The sequence below is a fragment of the Oncorhynchus gorbuscha genome, linkage group LG23 (genome assembly GCF_021184085.1).
Source record: "Oncorhynchus gorbuscha isolate QuinsamMale2020 ecotype Even-year linkage group LG23, OgorEven_v1.0, whole genome shotgun sequence".
Taxonomy (NCBI): domain Eukaryota; kingdom Metazoa; phylum Chordata; class Actinopteri; order Salmoniformes; family Salmonidae; genus Oncorhynchus; species Oncorhynchus gorbuscha.
This window is the reverse complement of record NC_060195.1, coordinates 21,639,481-21,662,996: the sequence shown is the minus strand read 5'-3', so window position 1 is coordinate 21,662,996 and position 23,516 is coordinate 21,639,481. Positions and strand designations below refer to the sequence as shown.

The 23,516-nt window shown below is 43.0% G+C and overlaps 2 protein-coding genes across 3 annotated transcripts; one reads left to right on the top strand and one right to left on the bottom strand.

Annotated features, from left to right (window-relative positions):
- Window positions 1–374: 374 nt before the first annotated feature.
- Window positions 375–6,061, bottom strand: abhd18 (abhydrolase domain containing 18). 2 transcript variants are annotated; one of them, XM_046323590.1, is made up of 13 exons: window positions 5,923–6,061; window positions 4,240–4,348; window positions 3,990–4,074; window positions 3,698–3,798; window positions 3,102–3,177; window positions 2,856–2,940; window positions 2,723–2,750; window positions 2,479–2,617; window positions 2,285–2,374; window positions 2,042–2,143; window positions 1,525–1,846; window positions 1,247–1,409; window positions 375–1,149 (listed from the first exon to the last, which is right to left on the bottom strand). In XM_046323590.1, exons 2-13 carry the CDS (start codon window positions 4,329–4,331, stop codon window positions 1,095–1,097), a joined length of 1,338 nt encoding a protein of 445 aa, XP_046179546.1. In that variant the 5' UTR covers window positions 4,332–4,348; window positions 5,923–6,061; the 3' UTR covers window positions 375–1,094. The 2 variants fall into 2 exon arrangements, with proteins under 2 accessions (XP_046179546.1, XP_046179545.1); XM_046323589.1 differs by lacking the exon at window positions 4,240–4,348 and having other exon boundaries at window positions 5,923–6,057.
- Window positions 6,062–6,351: 290 nt separating this feature from the next.
- Window positions 6,352–22,425, top strand: trappc11 (trafficking protein particle complex subunit 11). Its single transcript, XM_046324248.1, has 30 exons — window positions 6,352–6,604; window positions 7,103–7,327; window positions 7,544–7,713; window positions 7,816–7,886; window positions 8,082–8,196; window positions 9,886–9,985; window positions 10,166–10,239; window positions 10,489–10,585; window positions 10,693–10,826; window positions 10,927–11,074; window positions 11,728–11,821; window positions 13,651–13,730; window positions 14,360–14,438; window positions 14,554–14,608; window positions 15,669–15,814; window positions 16,027–16,088; window positions 16,191–16,323; window positions 16,444–16,574; window positions 16,677–16,832; window positions 17,077–17,264; window positions 17,610–17,758; window positions 18,631–18,752; window positions 18,962–19,081; window positions 19,193–19,258; window positions 19,456–19,612; window positions 19,903–20,014; window positions 20,160–20,251; window positions 20,363–20,496; window positions 20,989–21,156; window positions 21,495–22,425. Exons 2-30 carry the CDS (start codon window positions 7,121–7,123, stop codon window positions 21,537–21,539), a joined length of 3,405 nt encoding a protein of 1,134 aa, XP_046180204.1. The 5' UTR covers window positions 6,352–6,604; window positions 7,103–7,120; the 3' UTR covers window positions 21,540–22,425.
- Window positions 22,426–23,516: the final 1,091 nt, after the last annotated feature.

Genomic DNA, 23,516 nt, shown 5'->3' with positions numbered 1-23,516 from the left:
TCCGTGCTGTGATGTCATCTGAATCCTTCTGGCCCAAATGCCAGAGTTCTGTATGGCTCTTGATACTATTCAATACAGTATCAGAACCATCATTACAGAACTGTACAGATACCATTCATTTTGCTCATCTGGCCCAAACGGGATGTTTTTTTATCTGTTCACTTTGCCTTTGGATATGTACAACGTCATACACCCAATGGTGTCACAAACTACGTATATGACCTGAACAGAACTTTCATATTATTTCTAAGAAGGTCAACTGTGCAGTTATAATGTTCATTGTGTACTGCGTATGAATGAGCATGTAAACACTTGAGTTGCATTCCTGATTTGAGTAATGTTACTTAGATTTCTGCAAATGAAAAAGACAGGAATTGATAGATTGACCTTTTTATTTCAGAGTTTAAACAGAAGGTCCACTGGAGTAGTAAAACATTGTTTAGGAACATTTGTGACATTTATAAAACATTTGGTTGATGAGAGAGTAGACGATTTACTATTAACTCTGTGTTTACTCCAATACTGGAGAGCTACTGTCCTTAAGGTTAACTCCACAGAAGGTTAAAACCCACAGAAGGGTAGCTCTCCAGGAATGGTGTTGGAGAGCCTGCTCTGACACAATATCCCCCATCTAAACTTTTGTAAGAAGTAACAGGTGTATAACATGTTAGAGCAGGGGAGGATCAGAAATAATAAGAATATTTCAATGTGGGGCAAGACAGGTTTGGGGGAAAGATATGAACATGTTAAGATAAAGTGAGGCACATCTTGATCAAAGCCTTTAGTCCTAGAATAAAAGGGTGAAGGCAACAACATGGAGAAAGATGGGTTGAGGAGCACAAAGTGTGGAATCATGCTCGAGCTTTAAAAGACATCTATACCCATTTATCCATATAAACAATATTCTATTTTTTACATAAAACTATTGCCATTTCAGTAGCACCTCATTGTAAGTGTATGGATATGTTACAAATGTATCCTTCAGGATTTGTTTGACTATTTGAGGTCATCAAATTCTACTGCATAATTTGAAATTATTTACAAATTAGAAAATGGAATCCTTTTCCTGTGAGGATGAGTTTCTGTTTTAGTGGCTAGGTATTGGAATACTTTTCAAGGTATCGGTCGTAGGCATCATAGATGGCTTGCCTGTAAGACAAACATACCAAATAAGTATTTCAGAATATTACAGAAAGACAACAATGGGCATCTGTCTCTTTGTGAAATTGTGGAACCATTTACTCACCGAAAAAGTCCCTGTTTGAAGAGATAGGCGCTGACATGGCCACCGTTGAGATACCGCACCTCACAGCCTGGCCAGATCTCTTGTAGACTGCGCACACCGGTGCGTGGAATATAAGCATCTTCCTTTGCCTGTATCAGAATGATTAGACTGGGATCCAACGGCACTGGAAAACCAAGACAGCCATGCTTGAGTGTTACTCAAATGAGCTAAACAAGTTCTACTGCACAACTACAGCATTTTTTTGGGTCCCAGCTCTATAGGAATCTGTCAATTCTCACCTGAGAAGTTAGCGATGTGTGTGCACTCATCCATGACACCCTTCATGAAGTCCAGAGACTCAGTGTGGAGGGACTGGCGCTGCCGCCCACTGCCCTTGTTGGTATGCTGCATGTTCACAGAGGAAAGCATCTGGTCCAGCCCATGATCGTGGTCCTGTCCATTAGCTCCTTCCCCGGCCCGGGAGTGCAGGGCAGAGGTGCGCATCCCCATGCGGTCCCTCTCGGGGGAATGCAGACCCAAGATGTCCGTAGAGAGATCCAGACCAGAAAGAGTGTCAAGTGAGCTCTTTAGAAACTCCTGACCCATCTTGAAGGAATCAACCTGAAATGAAAGGTTGTCTTGTCAATTATGAACCAATTGACTGCACTAATTATGTATCAATTATTAAAGAATTAACCAATCTGTAAAGCCATTTATGACAACTGCTGTAAAAAGGGTTGATTGAATTGACATCAAGCTATAAAACAGATGGTACGATATGTATACCTAACATTATGTTATGGAATTAAGGTTTACCCCACAGTACTCCAACAGTCTGATGATTTCCTGTTCGTACACAGAGTGCATTGCATACTGCTTCTCCAGTTCCCTCCAGTTCACAGCTTTGCTCAAAACACCCTGTAAAACACAAAATATGTATTTCAGAGCATAGCACTTAACAAATTTGGGCAGTTTACTGATTGGCTTTTAGTTTTTAAAAATAAATTGAAGACTGAGAAATGGGCTTTGTAAATTTGAGATGGATAAAGGAATACTTACTGTTGTAAAAACATTGGAAGCTGTGGTCCAGGAGAGACAGGGAATCAGCGGTATGGGCTTTGGCCAGTTGGTTACAGCTAAGGATGCCATCTGTGAGAAGATGAGAGCTTCCATTGATTGTTCTCCTTTAAGAATGAACTTAACTGATGTCTACTTTTGGTAACAGAATGAATGATTGTGTGGTGTGTACTTACATGCCCTCCCATTGAGATACCAGTCATGCCAAGGGGCCAGTAGTCCTCCCTCTCCAGCCAGTGGAGCAGCACTGCAGACTCCAGGATGAGTGCTGCTCCCATCACAAAGAGGTCAGACACATTCCTCAGACTGGAACGACTAGACAAACACCAAGCATAAAGCACAAATAACGACATTGCCATGACATTCGAATAACGGTAGATGTTTTGAAAAAAACAAGACAAGGTTATGGGGATGACTTACACTTGTTCTTTTGGTTTCCGGTATCCATGTACAAGTCATAGTTAAGGAATTGGAATAAGAATATTTAAAAACAATTTACAATGTAAATAGTATATTAATACTTATTTGACTATTTCTCTAATTAAAAGGATATAATAAGGGTTTTCCAGGAGAAGTGAAGCCATTCCGGCCTCCTTTATCATGGGTCTGGCCATGAGGGTCCGCCTCTTCCAGAAGAACTGAAAATAAAGCTATTTTCTATGAGAGGTTGTACATCAAAGAAGGTTGATACCTGGTTTGTGCAGTTGATCAGGGGAAGCTATGACATTTGATTGACAAATGTAGCTACCCTGTTAGTGCAAATAATATTATGAAGCATTTAGTAGCTAATGTAACTTACATGATCTCCAGTCCCAGCCAAGTGAATACATACTGGCTTGTGGTTTTTCCACTTCTTTGGAACTATAAACTGGAACCTTAAAACACAAACAAAATAGGCCTTGGGATTAGTGTCTGCTTTGATACCAAAGACTAAAAATGGGACCCAATGCCTCTCTGCTTGGCTGTTTAGAGATGGATTTGGGGTGAGGCCCTGCGATAGCATCCTGTTCGGAGGGAGAAACTACCCTATGGGCTGTTCTGGCTCAGACAAGGCTTCTTACTTTACTTAAATCTGAGATCTGCATAAGGTGAAACAGCAACACTGGTCAACTTTTTGTTGTTGTATTACTATATATTTTACAGAATTGTATTTTTTACAGGCCAGGAGGAGGATCCAGCATCATGGGAAAAATAAAATAAATCATAGTAGAATACTGTTTTTCTGTCAGTTTCACCGCTATCGATTCCAGCTTTGACAAAAAAAACTGCATAAAGTAAACTCTGAAGATCAAATTGATCATAGACTTTTCCCGAGTAATAGGAGACATGGTCTATTATTACTATATGGCAATCTGCAAAATTTGACTCATTTAGTGACAGTATTATTTCCATTACCTGGCTTTGATGGACTCTGATGGCAAGATACCAGGAACAATGTGGTCCAGAGGAGATATGAAATACCCATTGTGTATTTTGCAGTCAGACTGGTCTTCTACCTAAGACAACAGCAAAAAATATATACAACGGCATGATGTTTCACCATAAAACAGGTTGAGTCAATGGCAATGTGCATATTATTAAAATGTGAAATGGCTCACTAGGCTACAGACCAATGAAAAAAAAAATAGGAAAGGCACTGTAAGAGTTCAGACCAAAATGCATTTGTTAAGACTTTAGGGAGGGGTACCTTGTCAATAAACACAGGATAGTCCTTGGGTACCAGCTCCTTACACTTCTCTCTATTGCCAACAATTTTCCGTAACTCAAATATTCTGTGGAAATATGAAAAGGTGGTTAAATTTACACTGCCAGAAAAATAAGAATTAGGTGAAAATGTACCTAGTGATTGCCATGCCATATGGCATATTTTAGGCTAACCCTAACCCATATGGCATATTTTAGGCTAACCCTAACCCATATGGCATATTTTAGGCTACCTTTTCAGATCATCAGGCTTTCCCCAACCTTGGATGAAAAGCTTGGTGAGGAGAAGCTTTCTGTAAAGAACATCCAGCCGGCTCACACCCATTGACAAGTATCTCTCATCTGAATGATAAGCCAGAAAATAAACCCATTAGATTTCACTTAATTTCTACCAGAAACATTTATTCCTGAAAACCAGAAACACAGGCTCTCTCGAACCCCGTGGAGTTCACACAACAAGTGACAACAGGCACGTTTAAGTGTCTGAGATCCTTTGTACGTGTAAATTCAGATTGCCATCCTAGCGTCACCTTCATGTTGGTGCTAACAAGCAGCCTAGATAGTGCTAAGAATCAATAGTCAATCCAGTAGGGGCTGGAAACTATAGTGAGCTTTGAATGGTCAATAGCAACGTGACGTCCCAAAATGCAAGACAAAAGTTAAGATTTCCCCAATTTGGGTCCAGCCCTGTTCATGCTCTTTGGCCATACTTGCAGCACCCAACATCCCCCGGCCCACTTAATTGAAAATGAATGGGGCTCCGTTATTTCATAACGTCCCATGTTTTAGACCAGGGGTGGGCAAACTTTTGGGCCCCGAGGGCCACATAGGGATTAAGACATTCAATGGAGGGCTGCATTTTTGGGGGGACCAAATGTTTGTTAAAAATCTATTGGTGGGGGTGACGCAGAAATCTAAGGCACTGCATCACAGTGTTTGAGGCATCACTACAGACCCGGGTTCGATCCCAGGTTGTGTCACAGCTGGCAGTGACTGGGAGACCCATGAGGCTGAGCACAATCGCGGACCGGGCGCATGCACGCTGACAAGGTCGCCAGGTGTACGGTGTTTCCTCCAACACATTGGTGCAGCTGGCTTCCGGGTTAAGCTGGCATTGTGTCAAGAAACATTGCGGCTTGGCAGGGTCGTGTTTCGGAGGACGTACGCCTCTCTAGAGTCCGTATGGGAGTTGCAGCGATGGACAAGACTAACTGCCAATTGGAAACCACGAAATTGTGGGGGATTTTTTTTAAACAAAAATTATCGTCCCGCTGGCCGTACTTTGCCCCCCTTGTTTTAGACGAAAGTCTAGGAGTGAGCTCTGCGACAGCCAAACACAAATGGGTTTTTACAACTAGGCTCAGACCAACATGGTAGTGTTGGCATTGTTTATACATTTCATCTTTATAATGTCGAAATAAACATAGCTTCAACTCCCATGTCACAAACTCAGTCCCAGAAAATAAAGTGTATAGTAGCCTCAAATGTAACTCTATAAATGAAACGCGCCAAAGTTGGTTCCTGTTCCAGTCATGTCTTTGGTCACGTTCGCGAAGTCAAACAAAAACACCCTAATGATTGGTTGACAATAGAGCCTCCCACAATGCAGGCGACGGCTGCAGGATGAAGTTGGTAAAGAACATTTAGAGACACTTGCAGTCTAAACTTCATGACCTTAGATCACATGATTTATGTCAAATTCATGCAGCCGCAAGTCGGACAATGATTAAATAATACACACGTTGTAAGGCTATGATGATCACTGACTTGACAAAAGTGATCCACCCGAACACGCCCAACGTTAGCTATCGTGAATTAACATGTCTTACTATTAAATTAATTGTTGTATGCCGACGTAACGCCTAAAGTAATCACGAGAGACAACAAAAAAAGGCATTAGAAAGAGGATATTATACCTCAAATTGAAACGGAGTGTGGTGGCCTTTCGCTGATAACTCAGACTTGGAATTGTATGGTTATCGTAGAGGGCGAATTCCACTACCGCTGGGCTCCCCACGTCCCATCGTGCCATGCGAATTGTGAAACGGATGTAGCTTTTTCTTTTTCTGTGGTGTTTGTAAAAGTCACTTGGAGATTGCTGCCACCTTTTGACAAGGAATAGTGACAAAAAAATAAATGTATACACTACTCATACAGAGTTTACTGGTGCAAAATAAACTGTTGGATGACGAAACAAATTATGTATTTTGATGTCCAAAAATGTTATGATGTGACGAATGATATAAATATAATTGGGTGTGATGTGACCTATTGGATACATTGAGGAGTGGCATGAACTCTTGTTGATTGTCCAGCAGGTGGCGGTAGTACTCAATATTCTGCCTGGGTTTGTGTTCACTAAGCTAGCTAACGTTACATGTCAACAGAAGGCATCAGGAGACAGGAAGCTATTCGTCACTTGCTAACTAGTTGGCTTTGCTAACGTTACTGTTTGCTGACTGATGTACATTTTGAATTCGACACATAGTTGGAAATGTTACTTATGTAGCTAAGCACTTTTTTATTTTTCAGTCGGTCTGCAACACTCAGCCAGTTAGCTTACCCGAGTTGCCTAGCTAGCTAGCATTAGCTGGCTTGGTAAGTAGCTAGTTTGTTAATCGTCTTTACTACAAGCTACCATTTCTGTCACTGTGTGTACGTCGATAATTGATCATAACATGAATGTGTCAACGTGAATGTAGCCAGCTATTTCCACGAGCCAATGCAGTCCTATGTTATTGCCTCTTTCTTTCTGAATTGACTCTGGTGATTGTGGTTGTGCCTAGCTAGCTAATAATACGGACATTGTAAGCTAAATCACAACTTTGTGATTGTATTTGTAGGGCAGTCATCAGCTGTAACAACTCTGAATACTTGTTTGACTCACATGTTTATTGTGTTTTGACTGTTTTAGGATTATTTTCACAATGTACTCGCAATTCTGCTTGTTTCTGCCAGTTGTACAATGTCTTGTTGAAGTAAAAAAAAATATATATATATTTCTCATCATACGAACATATGTTGTGCACCTGTCATTGCAGACGTACATAGCTATCTATAGTTGTAAACAGTCTGTGTTGTCTGTTCCATGTTTAGATTGCAGCAGTATCAATCATGATGAGTCCTACCCAATGGGATCTGCCCCCGGAGCTGTGCTGCCGGCCCATGGCCTTTGTGGCCCTGACTGGGCTGGATGTAACTTATAACGCCATCCATAGGGCAATATGGGATGCCTTCTGTGCCAACAGGAGAGCTGACAGGGTCCCCATCTCATTCAAGGTCCTTCCAGGAGACCATGAATACCCAAAGTGTAGGACCAAAGTAAGTGCTGCTTGATGAGGTTACCCACTTACATCATCTGTTCCCAAACACAAACATGTGGGGCGTATACACTAAAGCACAACGGTAGCAAAACTGTGTGCAATGGAAAACGTAAAAAAAGAGATCAGATAGTAGACGAGGCTACCTTCCCTTTTCAACCTGTATTCTTCAGTTTCATGCCTACAAGTGAATACGAACCTGTTGTTGTTTTCTCAGAGAACCTCCTATGAGTGGTACATCCCCAAAGGGATCTTGAAGACAGGCTGGATGAACAAGCACCTGAACCTGGTGCCTGCCTTGCTGGTGCTGTTCTATGAGCTGGACTGGGATGATGCAGTTTGGAAGGAGAAGCAGTCTGAGTGTGCCACTAAAGTAGAGATAGTCAGGTACAGTAGTACTACTCCTCTTCACTGGTCATCAATGAAGATCTATAGTGGGTTTGTTGAGTTGAAGCAATGTATATCATGAATATGTCATGTCATTCACAGAACAAGCCTTCAAGGAAGAAACACCAAGGTTGCAGTTGTTTTAATTCAGAAGAAAACCCCTCTTCCTCCAGGTAATTGCATCTACAGTTATACAGATCATAGATGTTGATTGTACTGTTAGGTTTTATGATCAACATAGCCACAATATTACATCTGTAGGACTGACAACCATGTCAGTATTGTAGAGATTGTATTGTGTCATGCAATGTATGTTTAGGCTGCATACTTGGACTCTGACTGAATTTGTGCTGCTGCTGTCTGCCAAGGTGAGGACCTGGTGGCTTCAGAGAGGGCTGCTTCCCTGTGCAATGCCTGTGACCTGTCTGGGAAGTCTCTCTTCGTCCTCCCTCACACTGATCACCTCGTGGGCTACATCATCAGGTAAGTAATTCCTCTTGGTGGGACCCAGGATCAGATCAAAGGCCCTGAGCAAAATTACCGATAGCCGTGTTGACGCCATCATATCTTAATATATGACATGTACAGTACCAGTGAAAAGTTTGGAAACTACTCATTCAAGGTTTTTTTCATTATTTTTACTATTTTCTACATTGTAGAATAATAGTGAAGACATACAAATGATGAAATTACACATATGGAATCATGTAGTAACCAAAAAAGTGTTAAACAAATAAAATATAAGTAGCCACCCGTTGCCTTGATTACAGCTTTGCATTCTATTGGAATTCTCTCAACCAGCTTCACTTGGAATGCTTTTCCAACAGTCTTGAAGGAGTTCCCACATATGCTGAGCACTTGTTGGCCGCTTTTCCTTCACTCTGCGGTTCAACTCAACCCAAACCATCTCAATTGGGTTAAGGTTGGGCGATTGTTGAGGCCAGGTCATCTGATGCAGCAATCCATCGCTCTCCTTCTTGGTCAAATAGCTCTTACACAGCCTGGAGGTGTGTTGGGTCATTGTCCTGTTGAAAGACATATGATAGTCCCACTAAGTGCAAACTAGATGGGATGGCTTATTGCTGTAGAATGCTGTGGTAGCCATGCTGGTTAAGTGTGCCTTGAATTCTAAATAAATCACAGTGTCACCATCACACCTCCTCCTCCATGCTTCAGTGGGAATCACACAGGCAGAGATCATCCATTGACCTACTGTGTCTCACAAAGACACTGCGGTTATAACCATAAATCTCAAATTTGGACTCATCAGACCAAAGGACAGATTTCCACCAGTCTTATGTCCATTGTTTGTGTTTCTTGGCCCAAGCGAGTCTCTTCTCATTATTGGTGTCCTTTAGTAGTGGTTTCTTTGCAGCAATTTGACCATGAAGGCCTGATTCATGCAGTCTCCTCTGAACAGTTGATGTTGAGATATCTGTTACTTGAACTCTGTGAAGTATTTATTTGGGCTGCAATCTTAGGTGCAGTTAATTGGCCATTTCTGAGGCTGGTAACTCTAATGAACTTATCATCTGCAGCAGAGGTAACTCTGGGTCTTCCTTTCCTTTGGCGGTCCTCACGAGAGCCAGTTTCATTATAGTGCTTGATGGTTTTTGCGACTGCACTTGAAGAAACTTTCAAAGTTCTTGAAATTTTCCACATTGACTGACCTTCATGTCTTAAAGTAATGATGGACTGTCATTTCTCTTTGCTTATTTGAGCTGTTCATGCAATACTATGGACTTGGTATCTTACCAAATAGGGCTGTATACCAACCCTACCTTGTCACAACACAACTGATTGGCTCAAATGCATTAAGAAGGAAAGAAATTCCACAAATGAACTTTTAACAAGGCACACCTGTTAATTGAAGCTTGTTGTAAGAATGCCAAGAGTGTGCAAAGCTGTCATCAAGGCAAAGGGTGGCTACTTTGAAGAATCTCAAATATAAAGGATATTTTGATTTGTTTTACACTTTTCTGGTTACTACATGAGTCCAAATGTATTATTTCATAGTTGTGATGTCTTCATGTGAGTCAAACATTATTCTACAATGTAGAAAATAGTCCAAATAAAGAAAAACCCTTGAATGAGTAGGTGTGTTGAAACATTTGACTGGTGTTGTATGTTATCACGAAGCCTCCCTAGTATGTGTTGTGTACTTATTTTCAGGCTGGAAAATGCGTTCTATGAGCATGCACAGACCTACTATTACACAGAGATTAGGAGGGTCAAATCCCACAAAGAGTTCCTCAACAAAACAACCCATCAGGTGAGACATGACAGAAATAATGTATGTTTTCCTGGTTCCCTATGATCACCACCACTATGTTAATCAATGACTCCTCCAAGTCTCTCTGTGTCATTTTTATTTTAATGACTTAATTTGCAGCTAAGCTAATGCTGGTTATATCACTGCAATGTCATCAACCGGTGCATGTTGTTGTTGCAGTTGCTGTTTGTGAGACACCAGTTTAAGATTGCATTCTTCAGTGAGCTCAAGCAAGACACACAGAATTCCCTAAAGTAAGTTCAACACAGCTCTACTGGCTTGTGGTGTGTGTGTGTGTGTGTGTGTGTGTGTGTGTGTGTGTGTGTGTGTGTGTGTGTGTGTGTGTGTGTGTGTGTGTGTGTGTGTGTGTGTGTGTGTGTGTGTGTGTGTGTGTGTGTGTGTGTGTGTGTGTGTGTGTGTGTGTGTGTGTGATTGGTCTTACAATGCATCTCTCTAGTGCTGTCTGTCTGTCTGACACATCATTAGTACTGTTTCTGATGCAGGTACTACAGGACTGCCTACAGCCTTGTACATGAGCTGAGAACCCACGAGACCAACATGCTGGAGATAAAGACCATGGCTGGATTCATAAACTACAAGGTGCTTTTGGATCATAATGAACTGGAATGCAGACATTGCGCTCCCAACATATAGACTGTGCTGTATACCCTGTTGAGTTACATGTGTAACAGAAAACCTCCTTTCAGATCTGCCGACTATGCTTCCAACACAACACACCTTTGGATGCTATTGCTCAGTTCAGGAAGCATATTGATCTGTGCAAGAAGAAGATTGGTAGTGCAGAGCTGGCATTTGAGCACACAGCATGGATGTCCAAACAGTAAGAAGTCAATACCCACTTCCCTACCATTCTTCCCTACCATTCTTCCCCGATGCCATCCTTGATAATAACCCATCTCCACCCATTTTCTCACTCCCAGGTTCCAGTCTTTTGGTGATCTGTTTGATGAGGCGATTAAGCTGGGTCTGACGGCCATCCAGACTCAGAACCCTGGCTTCTACTACCAGCAGGCTGCCTACTACGCCCAGGAACGCAAGCAGCAAGCAACTCACCTGTGTGCCCATGAGGTACATCAATGGATGTGTGACTCACAGCTGTCTTTCACAAGACTGCAGAAGCTTGAGAGGGGAAAAATGTATATAGAGCCACTATTGCTGCACTTCCAACTGAGACTTACCTCATACTGGTGTGCCTCAAGGGTTTTATGTTAATGTCAGCGTTAATGTAATTGTGTGTCCATCAGGAGTGTGACACTAAAGACTTAGGGTGAGCAGAACCTCTGCATCATCAAGACAGTAGTTTTGTGAGAAGGTGTTAGAGTTCACAGTTAGCCATTGTTATGTAAATGACGGCGGAAAGTACCAGTGGCCTGGCTTTGTCCCCAAGTAAGAGCAGGGCCTCTGCAGCCGTATGGCCGAGTGAGACACGGGTGCTGGCCCATGTAGATGGAAACAGAAAAGTCTGAGCCTTTTGGGTAAAACAGTGGGGGAGATCTCAGATGGAAACTCAATATATGAGTATATAATGTGTAATGTATGGCATTGATATGGACTAATATTTTTGTTGATGTCTGCATCGTAGATTCTTCATGCAGTGCAATCATTCCAGTTTACACACAGCACAACAATCGCGTCAGAAGGCCTCTATGCCCCCTCATGGCATCCCCCCCCATGACCGTTATCACATGTTGATGGACCGTCACTGTATTTCCCTTTCGCAGGCCAGTGTGAGCTACCCCACCCCAGACCACCTGGAGACGCCCAGCGGGGCTCTGGACTTCTATGGGCAGAGAGCCTGGAGACAGGGCCACCAGAGTGAGTATGCCCTTCTCAACACTAATCTTTCAGCATTAAAAGTAGCTTTTACAGTGGGGGGGAAAAGTATTTAGTCAGCCACAAATTGTGCAAGTTCTCCCACTTACGATGAGAGAGGCCTGTAATTTATCATAGGTACACTTCAACTATGACAGAAAAAAAATCCAGAAAATCACATTGTATGATTTTTTATGAATTTATTTGTAAATTATGGTGGAAAATAAGTATTTGGGCAATAACAAAAGTTTATCTCAATACCTTGTTATATACCCTTTGTTGGCAATGACAGAGGTCAAACATTTTCTGTAAGTCTTCACAAGGTTTTCACACACTGTTGCTGGTATTTTGGCCCATTCCTCCATGTAGATCTCCTCCAGAGCTGTGATGTTTTGGGGCTGTTGCTGGGAAACACTGACTTTCAACTCTCTCCAAAGATTTTCTATGGGGTTGAGATCTGGAGACTGGCTAGGCCACTCCAGGACCTTGAAATGCTTCTTACGAAGCCAGTCCTTCGTTGCCCGGGCGGTGTGTTTGGGATCATTGTCATGTTGAAAGACCCAGCCACGTTTCATCTTCAATGCCCTTGCTGATGGAAGGAGGTTTTCACTCAAAATCTCACAATACATGGCCCCATTCATTCTTTCCTTTACACGGATCAGTCGTCCTGGTCCCTTTGCAGAAAAACAGCCCCAAAGCATGATGTTTCCACCCCCATGCTTCACAGTAGGTATGGTGTTCTTTGAATGCAACTCAGCATTCTTTGTCCTCCAAACACGACGAGTTGAGTTTTTACCAAAAAGTTATATTTTGGTTTCATCTGACCATATGACATTCTCCCAATCTTCTTCTGGATCATCCAAATGCTCTCTAGCAAACTTCAGACAGGCCTGGACATGTACTGGCTTAAGCAGGGGGACACGTCTGGCACTGCAGGATTTGAGTTCCTGGCGGCGTAGTGTGTTACTGATGGTAGGCTTTGTTACTTTGGTCCCAGCTCTCTGCAGGTCATTCACTAGGTCCCCCCCGTGTGGTTCTGGGATTTTTGCTCACCGTTCTTGTGATCATTTGGACACCACGGGGTGAGATCTTGCGTGGAGCCCCAGATCGAGGGAGATTATCAGTGGTCTTGTATGTCTTCCATTTCCTAATAATTGCTCCCACAGTTGATTTCTTCAAACCAAGCTGCTTACCTATTGCAGAGTCAGTCTTCCCAGCCTGGTGCAGGTCTACAATTTTGTTTCTGGTGTCCTTTAACAGCTCTTTGATCTTGGCCATAGTGGAGTTTGGAGTGTGACTGTTTGAGGTTGTGGACAGGTGTCTTTTATACTGATAATAAGTGGAGTACAGAGGAGACTCTTAAAGAAGAAGTTACAGGTCTGTGAGAGCCAGACATCTTGCTTGTTTGTAGGTGACCAAATACTTATTTTCCACCATAATTTGCAAATAAATTTATAAAAAATCCTACAATGTGATTTTCTGGATTTTGTTTCCTCATTTTGTCTGTCATAGTTGAAGTGTACCTATGATGAAAATTACAGGCCTCTCTCATCTTTTTACGTGGGAGAACTTGCACAATTGGCGGCTGACTAAATACTTTTTTGCCCCACAGTATGTGTTTAGACTTGTGTGTACAGCTCAAATCAAATGTTATTTGTCACATGCGCCAAATACAACAGGTGTGGTAGACCTTACAGTGAAATGCTTCCTTACAAGCCCTTAACCAAACATGCAGTTTTAAGAAAAATACAGGCGTTTAAACCAAGAATGCTGTTTTGATCAGTCTCTCAGGTTCTAAATATTGATTGAAATGTCTTATTTTGTATTTGCAGGTATCGATCCCCCACACATGGAGAAGGAGAAAGGAGGGATCCTGGCGCTGCAAATGAAGGAGAAGGATGTTCCCCACTCTGTTAGTCCACATTCACTCACTCATTCAGCACGACACAGCCATTCTCATGTTCTACTAACGCTGAAGCCTCTTTCAGTGCATGAAGGCTACATTGCTACACAGGGTTGGGCTTGCGCATTCCATGAGTGTAGACCTATAGTAGGTTAATGGATAGCAAGCTCTCACCCTCATGGTAAATTGCGGAAGAAGGCCATGACAGGTTTTCAGGTCAAAGGAGGTTCAGTTTTATGGTGTATGATGGTGAATAAAACCACTAAGCAGATCAAAAGTGAATTCTGGATTTGGATGATACTGCAACATTACAAACTGAAATGACCGATTTGCTCCATGAACAGTGAGGATGGAATATTTATTAACAGCGTTACCATATTGCCAGGTCTGTTGTTCAGTGGACGTTCATTTGAAAGGCCAAAGTTCCTACTACGTAAACAGAAGGTTCAGTCTTGTGGCATCCTTCACTAGTGATGTAGAGCAGTATCTGGTAATATATGATTCACTTTTAGTAAGAATACTATGAGAACCGCACCGGAGTTTTCTGCAAAATACTGATTCTTCTTGGTTAAACTTGGTTTATTATGCCAAAAGTGTGTGAGAGAGAGTCTCCCATTGTTCTGTTTGCTGTATTACAGGAGCTAATCATTGCTCTGCTCAGCAACGCTGTGGCTCAGTTCAAGAAATACAAGTGTCCTCGGATGAAGAGCCACCTGAGTGAGTTTTACCCTGAGCTGAAGGGGAACAGTGCATTTGGAGCATATTGTTACCATAAGCATCACTTTTGTGTGCGTCTACATGCACTTGTCAAAGTTTGTCTGTCTGTCTCCAGTGGTGCAGATGGGAGAGGAGTACAACCATGCCAAGGACTACACCAAAGCACTGAAGTAAGCCTGACTCAGCAGACACAGTGGGACAAAAGTCAAATGTGTTACTAAGTCAATTAGAGTATAATAACAAATCCCCACTGTCATTGGGCGCAAACCTGACTTCCAGAAAATTACTGGACCAATTGCAACCATTGATGGCGACTAGATTATCGGCAACGGATCTCCTATTATACCACAAACAGGCGCTAAAATCACTTGCACAGCTAATCTCAATTGCAACCAAATCGACCATCGATTTACCTCTCCCTAAGTGAATCTCGGTGTTTACTCTTAGTCCTGTTTGCATCCAACATTTGTCAAGAAATTTCTCCCTCTTTTGGCTATTATCATCGGAACTATTGAGTCCTGCAATTTGAGGAGACTAAGGGCAATTTGTCTATTTGACAATCATTATGTACAATTGATATAAAGTATTTAATTTCCTTGTTTACCATGGCAAATCTACTATGGCAAGGTAGCTTACCCTACACATTTTATGAATGGAAAGAAATCATGGTGTCAGATACATTTATCGCTTCCAATTTATGTATCCATTCATGTTTTTAGCTTATGGCCATTTCTTATCAAGAGGGGAAGGACGTATTTCTGAACTGTAGGCAACACATTTGAAACTAAATTATAATTGTTTTTTAAATAAAATTATATTTTATTCTAATAAAGCTATTTTAAAGTTGCACAAATTATATTATAATTTTTTTAAGTAAGGTATTTTAAAGCTTTAAAAAACACAACAGACATATAGCATACAGTTTTGTCTCTACGTCATTGTGATGAGCTTGTTCATGGTTAAGCTGGTAGTGAAGAGTAACATTTCCTATGTTGTGTGGATGGCAGAGATTATTGCTTTATTTGTAGAACAGTGTGATGACAATGAGTAGTGAACCTTTTATATGTTCCTACAGGACTACAGTAATGAGGCCTGTAGAGCTACTGTGGCGTATTAACTCGCTATTATTTTGGCAGTCAAAGCTGAAATATTATAAATGTGATTAGATTGAATAATTAAAAGAGGATCATTGTGAAACTTACCTATGTTGGTCTGTGTGTCTATATGCAGACTGCTGGACTATGTGATGTGTGACTACCGTACAGAGCGCTGGTGGAGCCTGCTCACCTCCATCCTCAGCACAGCGCTACGGTGCTCCTACCTGATGGCCCACGTCAAGGACTACATCACCTACTCCATGGAGCTGGTCGGACGAGGTACAGGATGGTATAGTACAGGACACTCTTCAGCTGCACCCAGCTCTCCCCAGATTACATTTTCTGCTTCTATGGGCTACTTAGTCAGTTTAATATGTTGCTTATTTACAATGTTCAGTTTGTTTACAGCCTGGCCATCACCTTATCAACAGCAGCAGAAGTCCATCGTCATTTACATTTTTCCTTAAGTTCCCTTTTGTCTATTTCTCCAGCTTCTACTCTACGGGAGGAGCAGAAATCCAGGATTGAGAAGAATCTCATCAAGGTCCTGATGGTGAGTTGAAGAAATGGCACCCGTCACATCACCCGATGTTCATGTGACTGTGTAGCCCCTGTTCTGTGGATGTTAACGCTGAGCCTGTGTCTGTGTTCATAGAACGAGGTCCCAGAGGCAGAGCCAGATTGTGACCAGGCCTCAGCCAAGGCTGCCCAGGCCCTGTGGAGCGACCGCATGTCTCTGGCTGGCAGCAATGAGTTCACCATCGAGGTGCAGGACTACGTACCCTTTGGTTAGTACACTTCTACAGTATACCTACCGAGATCATACAATTATGCATCAAGATCTTAAAAGATACAAGAGAGATTCTGTGAACAGCTACTTAACATATACCACACATTTGTCTTTCCAGTCCAGTGTAAGGCCAAGTTCCTGTCCCCTAGTTTCCACGTGGATGACCCAGTCCAGCTGCATGTCTACCTGAGGGCTGACTGCCCTCACCCTGTCCGCTTCTCTAAACTGTGTGTCAGCCTCAGCAACCAGGTACAGACCCACTACATAACTCTACTACCCCACCACAATCCATGCAGGTACAACCACTCTCTGTTGACTCGGACTCTCTGGTGGCTCTCTGTCCTTCTTCAGGAGTATAACCAGTTGTGTGTGGTAGAGGAGCCGTGTAAGTCTCAGGATGTCCTAGAGGCCTCCAGTCAAGAGAACATGTGCCTGGTCCCTGGCAAGACACGCATATACAGCTTCAAGTTTGTAGCTAAAACTGAGGATGTGGGGAAGAAGATAGAGGTAAGAGAAAACGTGTGTCACTCTGGGTGTCCTAAACTGTGCTGTACTGGCATAGCAGACACAGATTTAACATAACCAAGAGAGATGAAGAGCATCACCTTTTTTACCTGTGATCTATCTTATGTGTGTGTGTGTGTGTGTGTGTGTGTGTGTGTGTGTGTGTGTGTGTGTGTGTGTGTGTGTGTGTGTGTGTGTGTGTGTGTGTGTGTGTGTGTGTGTGTGTGTGTGTGTGTGTGTGTGTTAGATCACAGCGGTGGACCTGATGCTGGGCAGTGATAACGGCCGCTGCGTCTTCCTCAACTGGCGAGGTGGGGGAGGAGATGCTGCCTCGTCCCACGAAGCTCTGCTGGCGGCCAGGTCATTTAAGAGCAGGGGGCGTGTCCCAGAGCAGCATGTGGAATGGGACACCGTGTCTATCCAGGCCAGCACCATGTGAGTCTCCATAGTGTTCAGTTTCACACTATGTCACGTCACTGATTTACAAGATCCATGTATGACATGCTTCACTGTCTGCACGCCAAGGTAGAGAGACATTTTCCATAATGCACTGCAACATTTCAAGTAACGGGAGCTGTGATGCTGTACCTTGCCATTGTGTGTATCGCATTGTTTACTAAATCTCTGGTTAAACTAACCAGTTAAAACTAAGGTAATTAGCTCACAGCATAGAGGAAAATGTCGCCCTCAGTTTTTTCATACTGTCATAACTTCAAAACATAGTTGAGTTGGTAACAGATGGTGTGTCATCCTAATCTGACAATGTGTTTTGTTCTTCAGGATAATCTCTCGCATTCCCAAGATCTCTGTTCAGCTTAGTCACGAGCCCCCTGCTCTGAACAACGAGATGTACCGCATCACTGTCTCCATCCAGTCCAACGAGGAGACAGTGACCAAAGATGTCAAACTCACTGCCGGACTCAAACCAGGTAGGCAGCATTACACCAGAACTGTTTGACACAGCACAGGATCAAATCAAATGGTATGTAGATGTAGGTAGAGTTATTAAAGTGAATATGCATAGATGACAACAGAGTAGCAGTGATGTAAAGAGGGGGTGGGGGCAATGCAAATAGTCTGGGTAGCCATTTGACTAGATGTTCAGGAGTCTTATGGCTTGGGGGTGGAAGTTGTTTAGAAGCCTCTTGGACCTAGACTTGGCACTCCGGTACCAGGGTAGCAGAGAGAACAGTCTATGACTAGGGTGGCTGGAGTCTTTGACAATTTTTAGGGCCTTCCTCTGACACCGCCTGGTATAGAGGTCCTGGATGGCAGGAAGCTTGGCCCCAGGGATGTACTGGGCCGTTCACACAACCCTCTGTAGTGCCTTGTAGTCGGAGGCTGAGCAGTTGCCATACCAGGCGGTGATGCAACCAGGCAGGATGCTCTCGATGGTGAAGCTATCGAACCTTTTGAGGATCTGAGGACCCATGACAAATCTTTTCAGTCCTGAGGGGGAATAGGTTTTGTCATGCCTTCTTCATGACTGTCTTGGTGTGTTTAGACCATGTTAGTTTGTTGATGTGGACACCAAGGAACCTGAAGCTCTCAACCTGCTCCACTGCAGCCGAGTCGATGAGAATGGTGGCGTGCTCGGGCCTCTTTTTCCTGTAGTTCACAACTTCAGAACCAGAAACTGCTTGACACAGGATAGAACAGGAAACAGACTTCTCAGAATGGGATTTAAATGGGAAATCTCAGTTTAAGGAATTCTATTTCTATGGTCCTTACAGCATTGGGAAAACACTGACATACGTTGGTTAGGTACCACAAGCTTTGATATTTGTCCCACCACCTTAAGGTCAGGATGCAAACCTCACACAGTCCACCCATGTGACCCTGAACGGTTTGGAGATGTGTGACGAATCCCATCCTGCACTGCTTCCAGACATTGCCATTGGAGACCTCCAGCCGGGAGAAAAGGTACATCCCCCACCCACCCTCAGGCCTGCACAACCTCACTGTCCATCATGAAAAAAAGCATGGCCAATGGAGAATCTCCATTAATATAGCTTTTTGGGCCAGGACTAGGCTTCATCTGTGTCTGGGAAACCGGGCCCCCTTGTTTTGCTGAGATCTCTTGAGGGACATCAGCAGTGTGTTGTTTGTACTAATCGTTCTCTATTGAACAGGTTGAGAAGTGTTTGTATGTTCGCTGTGTCACCACTGGAGCCAGAATCTTCCTGTTCCATGTTGCCTATGCCTTGAGCACCAAGGTGGAGGGCAAAGACATCACCTGCAGGTGTCACAAAGTGAGTTTGTGCACTGAAACATCACTCATTGCTAGTTTCAGTATTTGTGACTTGTGTCCATAAATATGTCTGAAATTAACTGTTTGTTGACCATAGCTTTCTTTTTTGTAGGATGAAACCGTTACCATAGAAACCATTGTTCCATTTGAAGTTGCTGTGAAGTTTGTATCCACAAAGGTTTAACTTATTTTCCCTCTGATGTTGTTGGCATTGTTGTGCAAATGTAGTTTTGAGTGCTGTTTTAATGGTGTTTTAGGCGCAGTTTTAATGTGGTGTTGAATGCAGTTTTGAGTGCAGTTTTTTTGTTCAATGTTGGTAAGTCAGTGCTTGTCAGTGCAGCGACTTCAGTGATAATGGATCATGTTGTGTTTCAGTTTGAGCCCCTGGATAGAGTGTATGTGGACATCCCCTTTCTGCTGATGACGGACATCCTGAGTGCGTCCCCTTGGCCTCTCCACCTCGTGACCAGCCAGCTGCAGCTGGCCCCCACCATGGCTGCCATGGACCAGCCCCAGTCCCAGGTGGAGCAGGGTATGACACCACCGTCTCTATGGTCGCGTCCCAGTTGGCACCCTATTCCCTCTGAGGTGCCCTATGGACCCTGGTCAAAAGTAGTGCACTATATAGGGAATTTGGGATGCACACTAAAGCTCCCTCTGACATAGCTCTGCAGGGGAAGCCTCAACATCTCCCATCTAAGACCATATATTCTAATGACCCCAGTCGTTGTAGTTTCAGTGTGTGTTAGTAGTTTGTAGCATAGAAACACACCTGAGTTCCTTGTAGCCTAACCTTCAGGTTTGGTTGTTGTTTTCCACCAGTGGTGCTGCAGACAGGGGAATGCGCCAGCGAGTGTTTCAGCCTTCAGTGTCCCCCTGTGCTCAACGGGACGAGCAGCGTGGCGTCTGGACAGTACCTCATCTCCTGGAAGAGGTGTGTCTGCTTGACTCCAGCCGGCCATTCTCCTGTTCTCTACTCTGACATTTCTCCTCCTGTCAAGCACAATGGAAAATGCACAAGGTCAAGATGTTTTCTTTTCCTGAAGCTTTAACTCATTACATTTGTATTGCTATTTCAGGAAATCTTGGTGTGCAGATGCACCTGTTGTGACGACTGTTGCCACCCTCCCCCATGTGATGGTGGAGACCATTCCTCTATATGTTCATGCAGGTACAGCATGTCTTGATCTGAATGATGTATTATTTTCACAGTTGAGTCTAAAAAAAATTCTGTCCCATTCAGATGTACATAACAATGGTTCCCTGTGTTTGCTGGTTACAGAGCTGCCGTCGTTTGGAAGGGTGCGGGAGTCTATGCCAGTGAGGTACCACATCCAGAACCGGACGGGGCTGGTCCAGGACGTGGAGATGTCTGTGGAACCCAGTGATGCCTTCATGTTCTCTGGCCTCAAGCAGGTAGGTCTCTGCAACATGCCCCCCCCCCTGGTAAACACATGAAAGAAACTGTAAAGTAGCACAAACATATTACTCACTGGCTTTAACTGCAACCGTCATTTGGTGTTTATTTCTGTGCAACTCAGCGACGAGTCCACTACGAGCCTGATACAATCTTGAGTACTATTGTGAGATTCCATACAGCCTGAGACAAATTGAGTGACAGTGCAATAGTTACAAGCAGACAACTCTCTACTACACTCCTTATTGTTGTCAGTTCAACATGCAAACAAAGGGTACAAAGCCAGAGTTCGACTTGACACTGGTCTGTTTTGAGGCTGGAGTTTCCACCATTATTTGTATTCCAATTTAAACTGCTGCCTAACAACACATGTAGTAGAGAACCGATGGTTTTCATTCAGAATTAGACTAGAATAGACCATACCATTTGAGGACCCGTGCGGTCTCCAGTCTCTTGCTCTACATGCCCTTAGTGTCACGGTGTTTCCCCAGGTGCGTCTGAGGATCCTGCCTGGAGCGGAGCAGGAGATGTTGTATAACTTCTACCCTCTGATGGCAGGGTACCAGAACCTTCCCCAGCTCAACATCAGCCTGCTGCGCTTCCCTGCCGTGTCCGGACAGCTGCTTCGCCGCTTCCTCCCCTCACGCATCTTTGTCAAGGTACACTTAGCTTAGAACACAAATAAATCAAATGAGGGGACTTCTTCTCTATTCATTCTAATTCTATGTTAACAGCCACTAGGCTCTTTCTAACCACATGGCATATTCTGTAGATACATCTCAGTGTTAGCTGCAGCGCTGTTAACTGACAGTAATATTGAAACATATTTACATAGAATACAGTTGCAAAATTAACCAACTTAAACTCACCATTTAAACTTAACCAACTAAATTCACCTTCCATCAACCAGTGAAGTGTTCATATAATTATGTTTGAGTAGACTGTAGTGCAAAATCAGTAAACTACCCTAATACTTATTTTTAAAAATATATTTCAGCCCCAGGGCCGACAAGCAGAAGATGCCTCCATTGCAGCGGCTTGAGATCCATAACAAGACCTCACCCCTAAGTGAATACTAGTTTACCTGAAACACATCTCTCACCTATTGGGCTCAACTGGAAAATGTTGTACCACAGATGCATTCACTTTTTGACCTCCTGTAAATCACGCTTTTAAAAGGATGCTTAACTACAATAGTTTACTTTATAATCTTGATTGATCCGTAACTGATTAATATTGTAGCTTGCTGATCTAAAACCTTAGGCTTTTGTTATCATGTCATGTAGCTGTTACACGGGGTGTGTTTGTAAATTCACTCCGGCTATTTACTCCGATTTCAGAGCACTCTTGTCTTAGTGTGCCAGAGCGCAGAATAACTGATGGATTTCTGAACGAGCAACACACACTGAATATGATCAGTGTCAGTAAACGTAGACAAAAAGTGTAGTTAAATTGTTGCCAGCAGTAAGTTCGTCACCAACACTCTGGATAACATGAAAGCCTAACCAGCTCTGTTAGGGTGAGTAAAATAGTCAGAGTTAGGTGTTCTCTCATTTGTGTCTGGAAGTAGCTAGCAAGCTAGCCAACTTCAGCCAGTTAGCTTGGATGCTTGCCATTGTGAGGTCAGAACGCTCGGCTCATCCCTACTCCTCGGCCAGAGCAGAGCATCCAGTGTGCACTCTGAACACTCCGAGAGCGAAACGCTCTGAATTTACGAATAGTGTGCACTCTGGCACTCCAGTGAATTTACTAACACACCCACAGTAATTTCCCTCAAATTTTACTTGATCAATGATGCAGTTCCTCATTAATCTTCAAACTAAAACATTTGGGTGAGTTATGAATGTGTGTGTGTCACTGACTGTCAAATGTAATGAATACAGTATAACTAAGACGGCATAGTATTAAAGGTTTTTGTGAAGATTGTACAGCCTCTCAAATGCCTTGTTTTAACTTGAACCAACTGTAATGATGTGATGTCATCAGGCCTGCCCTTGAATTCAAAGTTCAGGGATGTTTCAGCATTTAGACAGGTTAAATCCAACTCTGCTGTGGGTGATCCTTTCTACTTTTCCTGAGAACAGTCAGGTAGCAGGTGATGGCTAGTGGTTCAAGTAGTATTTAACAGAGTTGGTGTCATTTCAGAAAATATACTGAAATTCCAGTTCTCTTAAATGCTTTTCAATGAAGAATTAGAATTGGTTTTAATTTCTAAATTGACTGGAATTGAAATGGAATTCACCCCAACCCTGGTATCGGATTTATGGGGAATGATACTCATCATGGGATAAGTAAAATATTTGCTTCCATCTGCCAATTTATTGGTGTGCCATTGGAAGTTCCCACCTTCAACAATGTTTGGAGTATTTGCTCAGTGGTAATGTGGAAGCAGGTATCACACATTGAGAAGAAGGGTTGCTCTATTGCAGGGATCGACAACAGGCAGTGGACGATGTAATTTCACACAAAGTTCTGGGTTAATTTTTTGTATACAGTACCAATCAAAAGTTTGGACACCTCATTCCAGGATTTTTCTTTATTTTTTACACATTTCTACATTGTCGAAAAGTAGTGAACACATCAAAACTATGAAATAACACATGGAATCATGTAAAACAAAGTGTTAATCAAAATATATTATGTAAGTAGCCACCCTTTGCCTTGACAGCTTTGCATATTTCCCTGATCTCTGGAAATGTCTGCATTATCATTCTCACGTTGTGCCTTTCCACAGTGGAATCTGGTGTGTGACGATGCATGTATTGCTCCTTTCACCATAACAATATTATTTTTGAGAGTGCTATCTGGATTTCTTATGTCTGGAATTATTGATTTTTAAAAATTGAATTCTTATTTACAATGGCGGCCTACCCCGGCCAACTCTGTGCCAATTGTGCACCGCCTTATGGGACTCCTAATCACGGCCGGATGTGATGCAGCCCAAACCCAGGACCTCATACAAAAGGTGAAGGTGTGTGTTGTGTTCTCAGTCTGATCTTCTAGGATATCATTACAACTG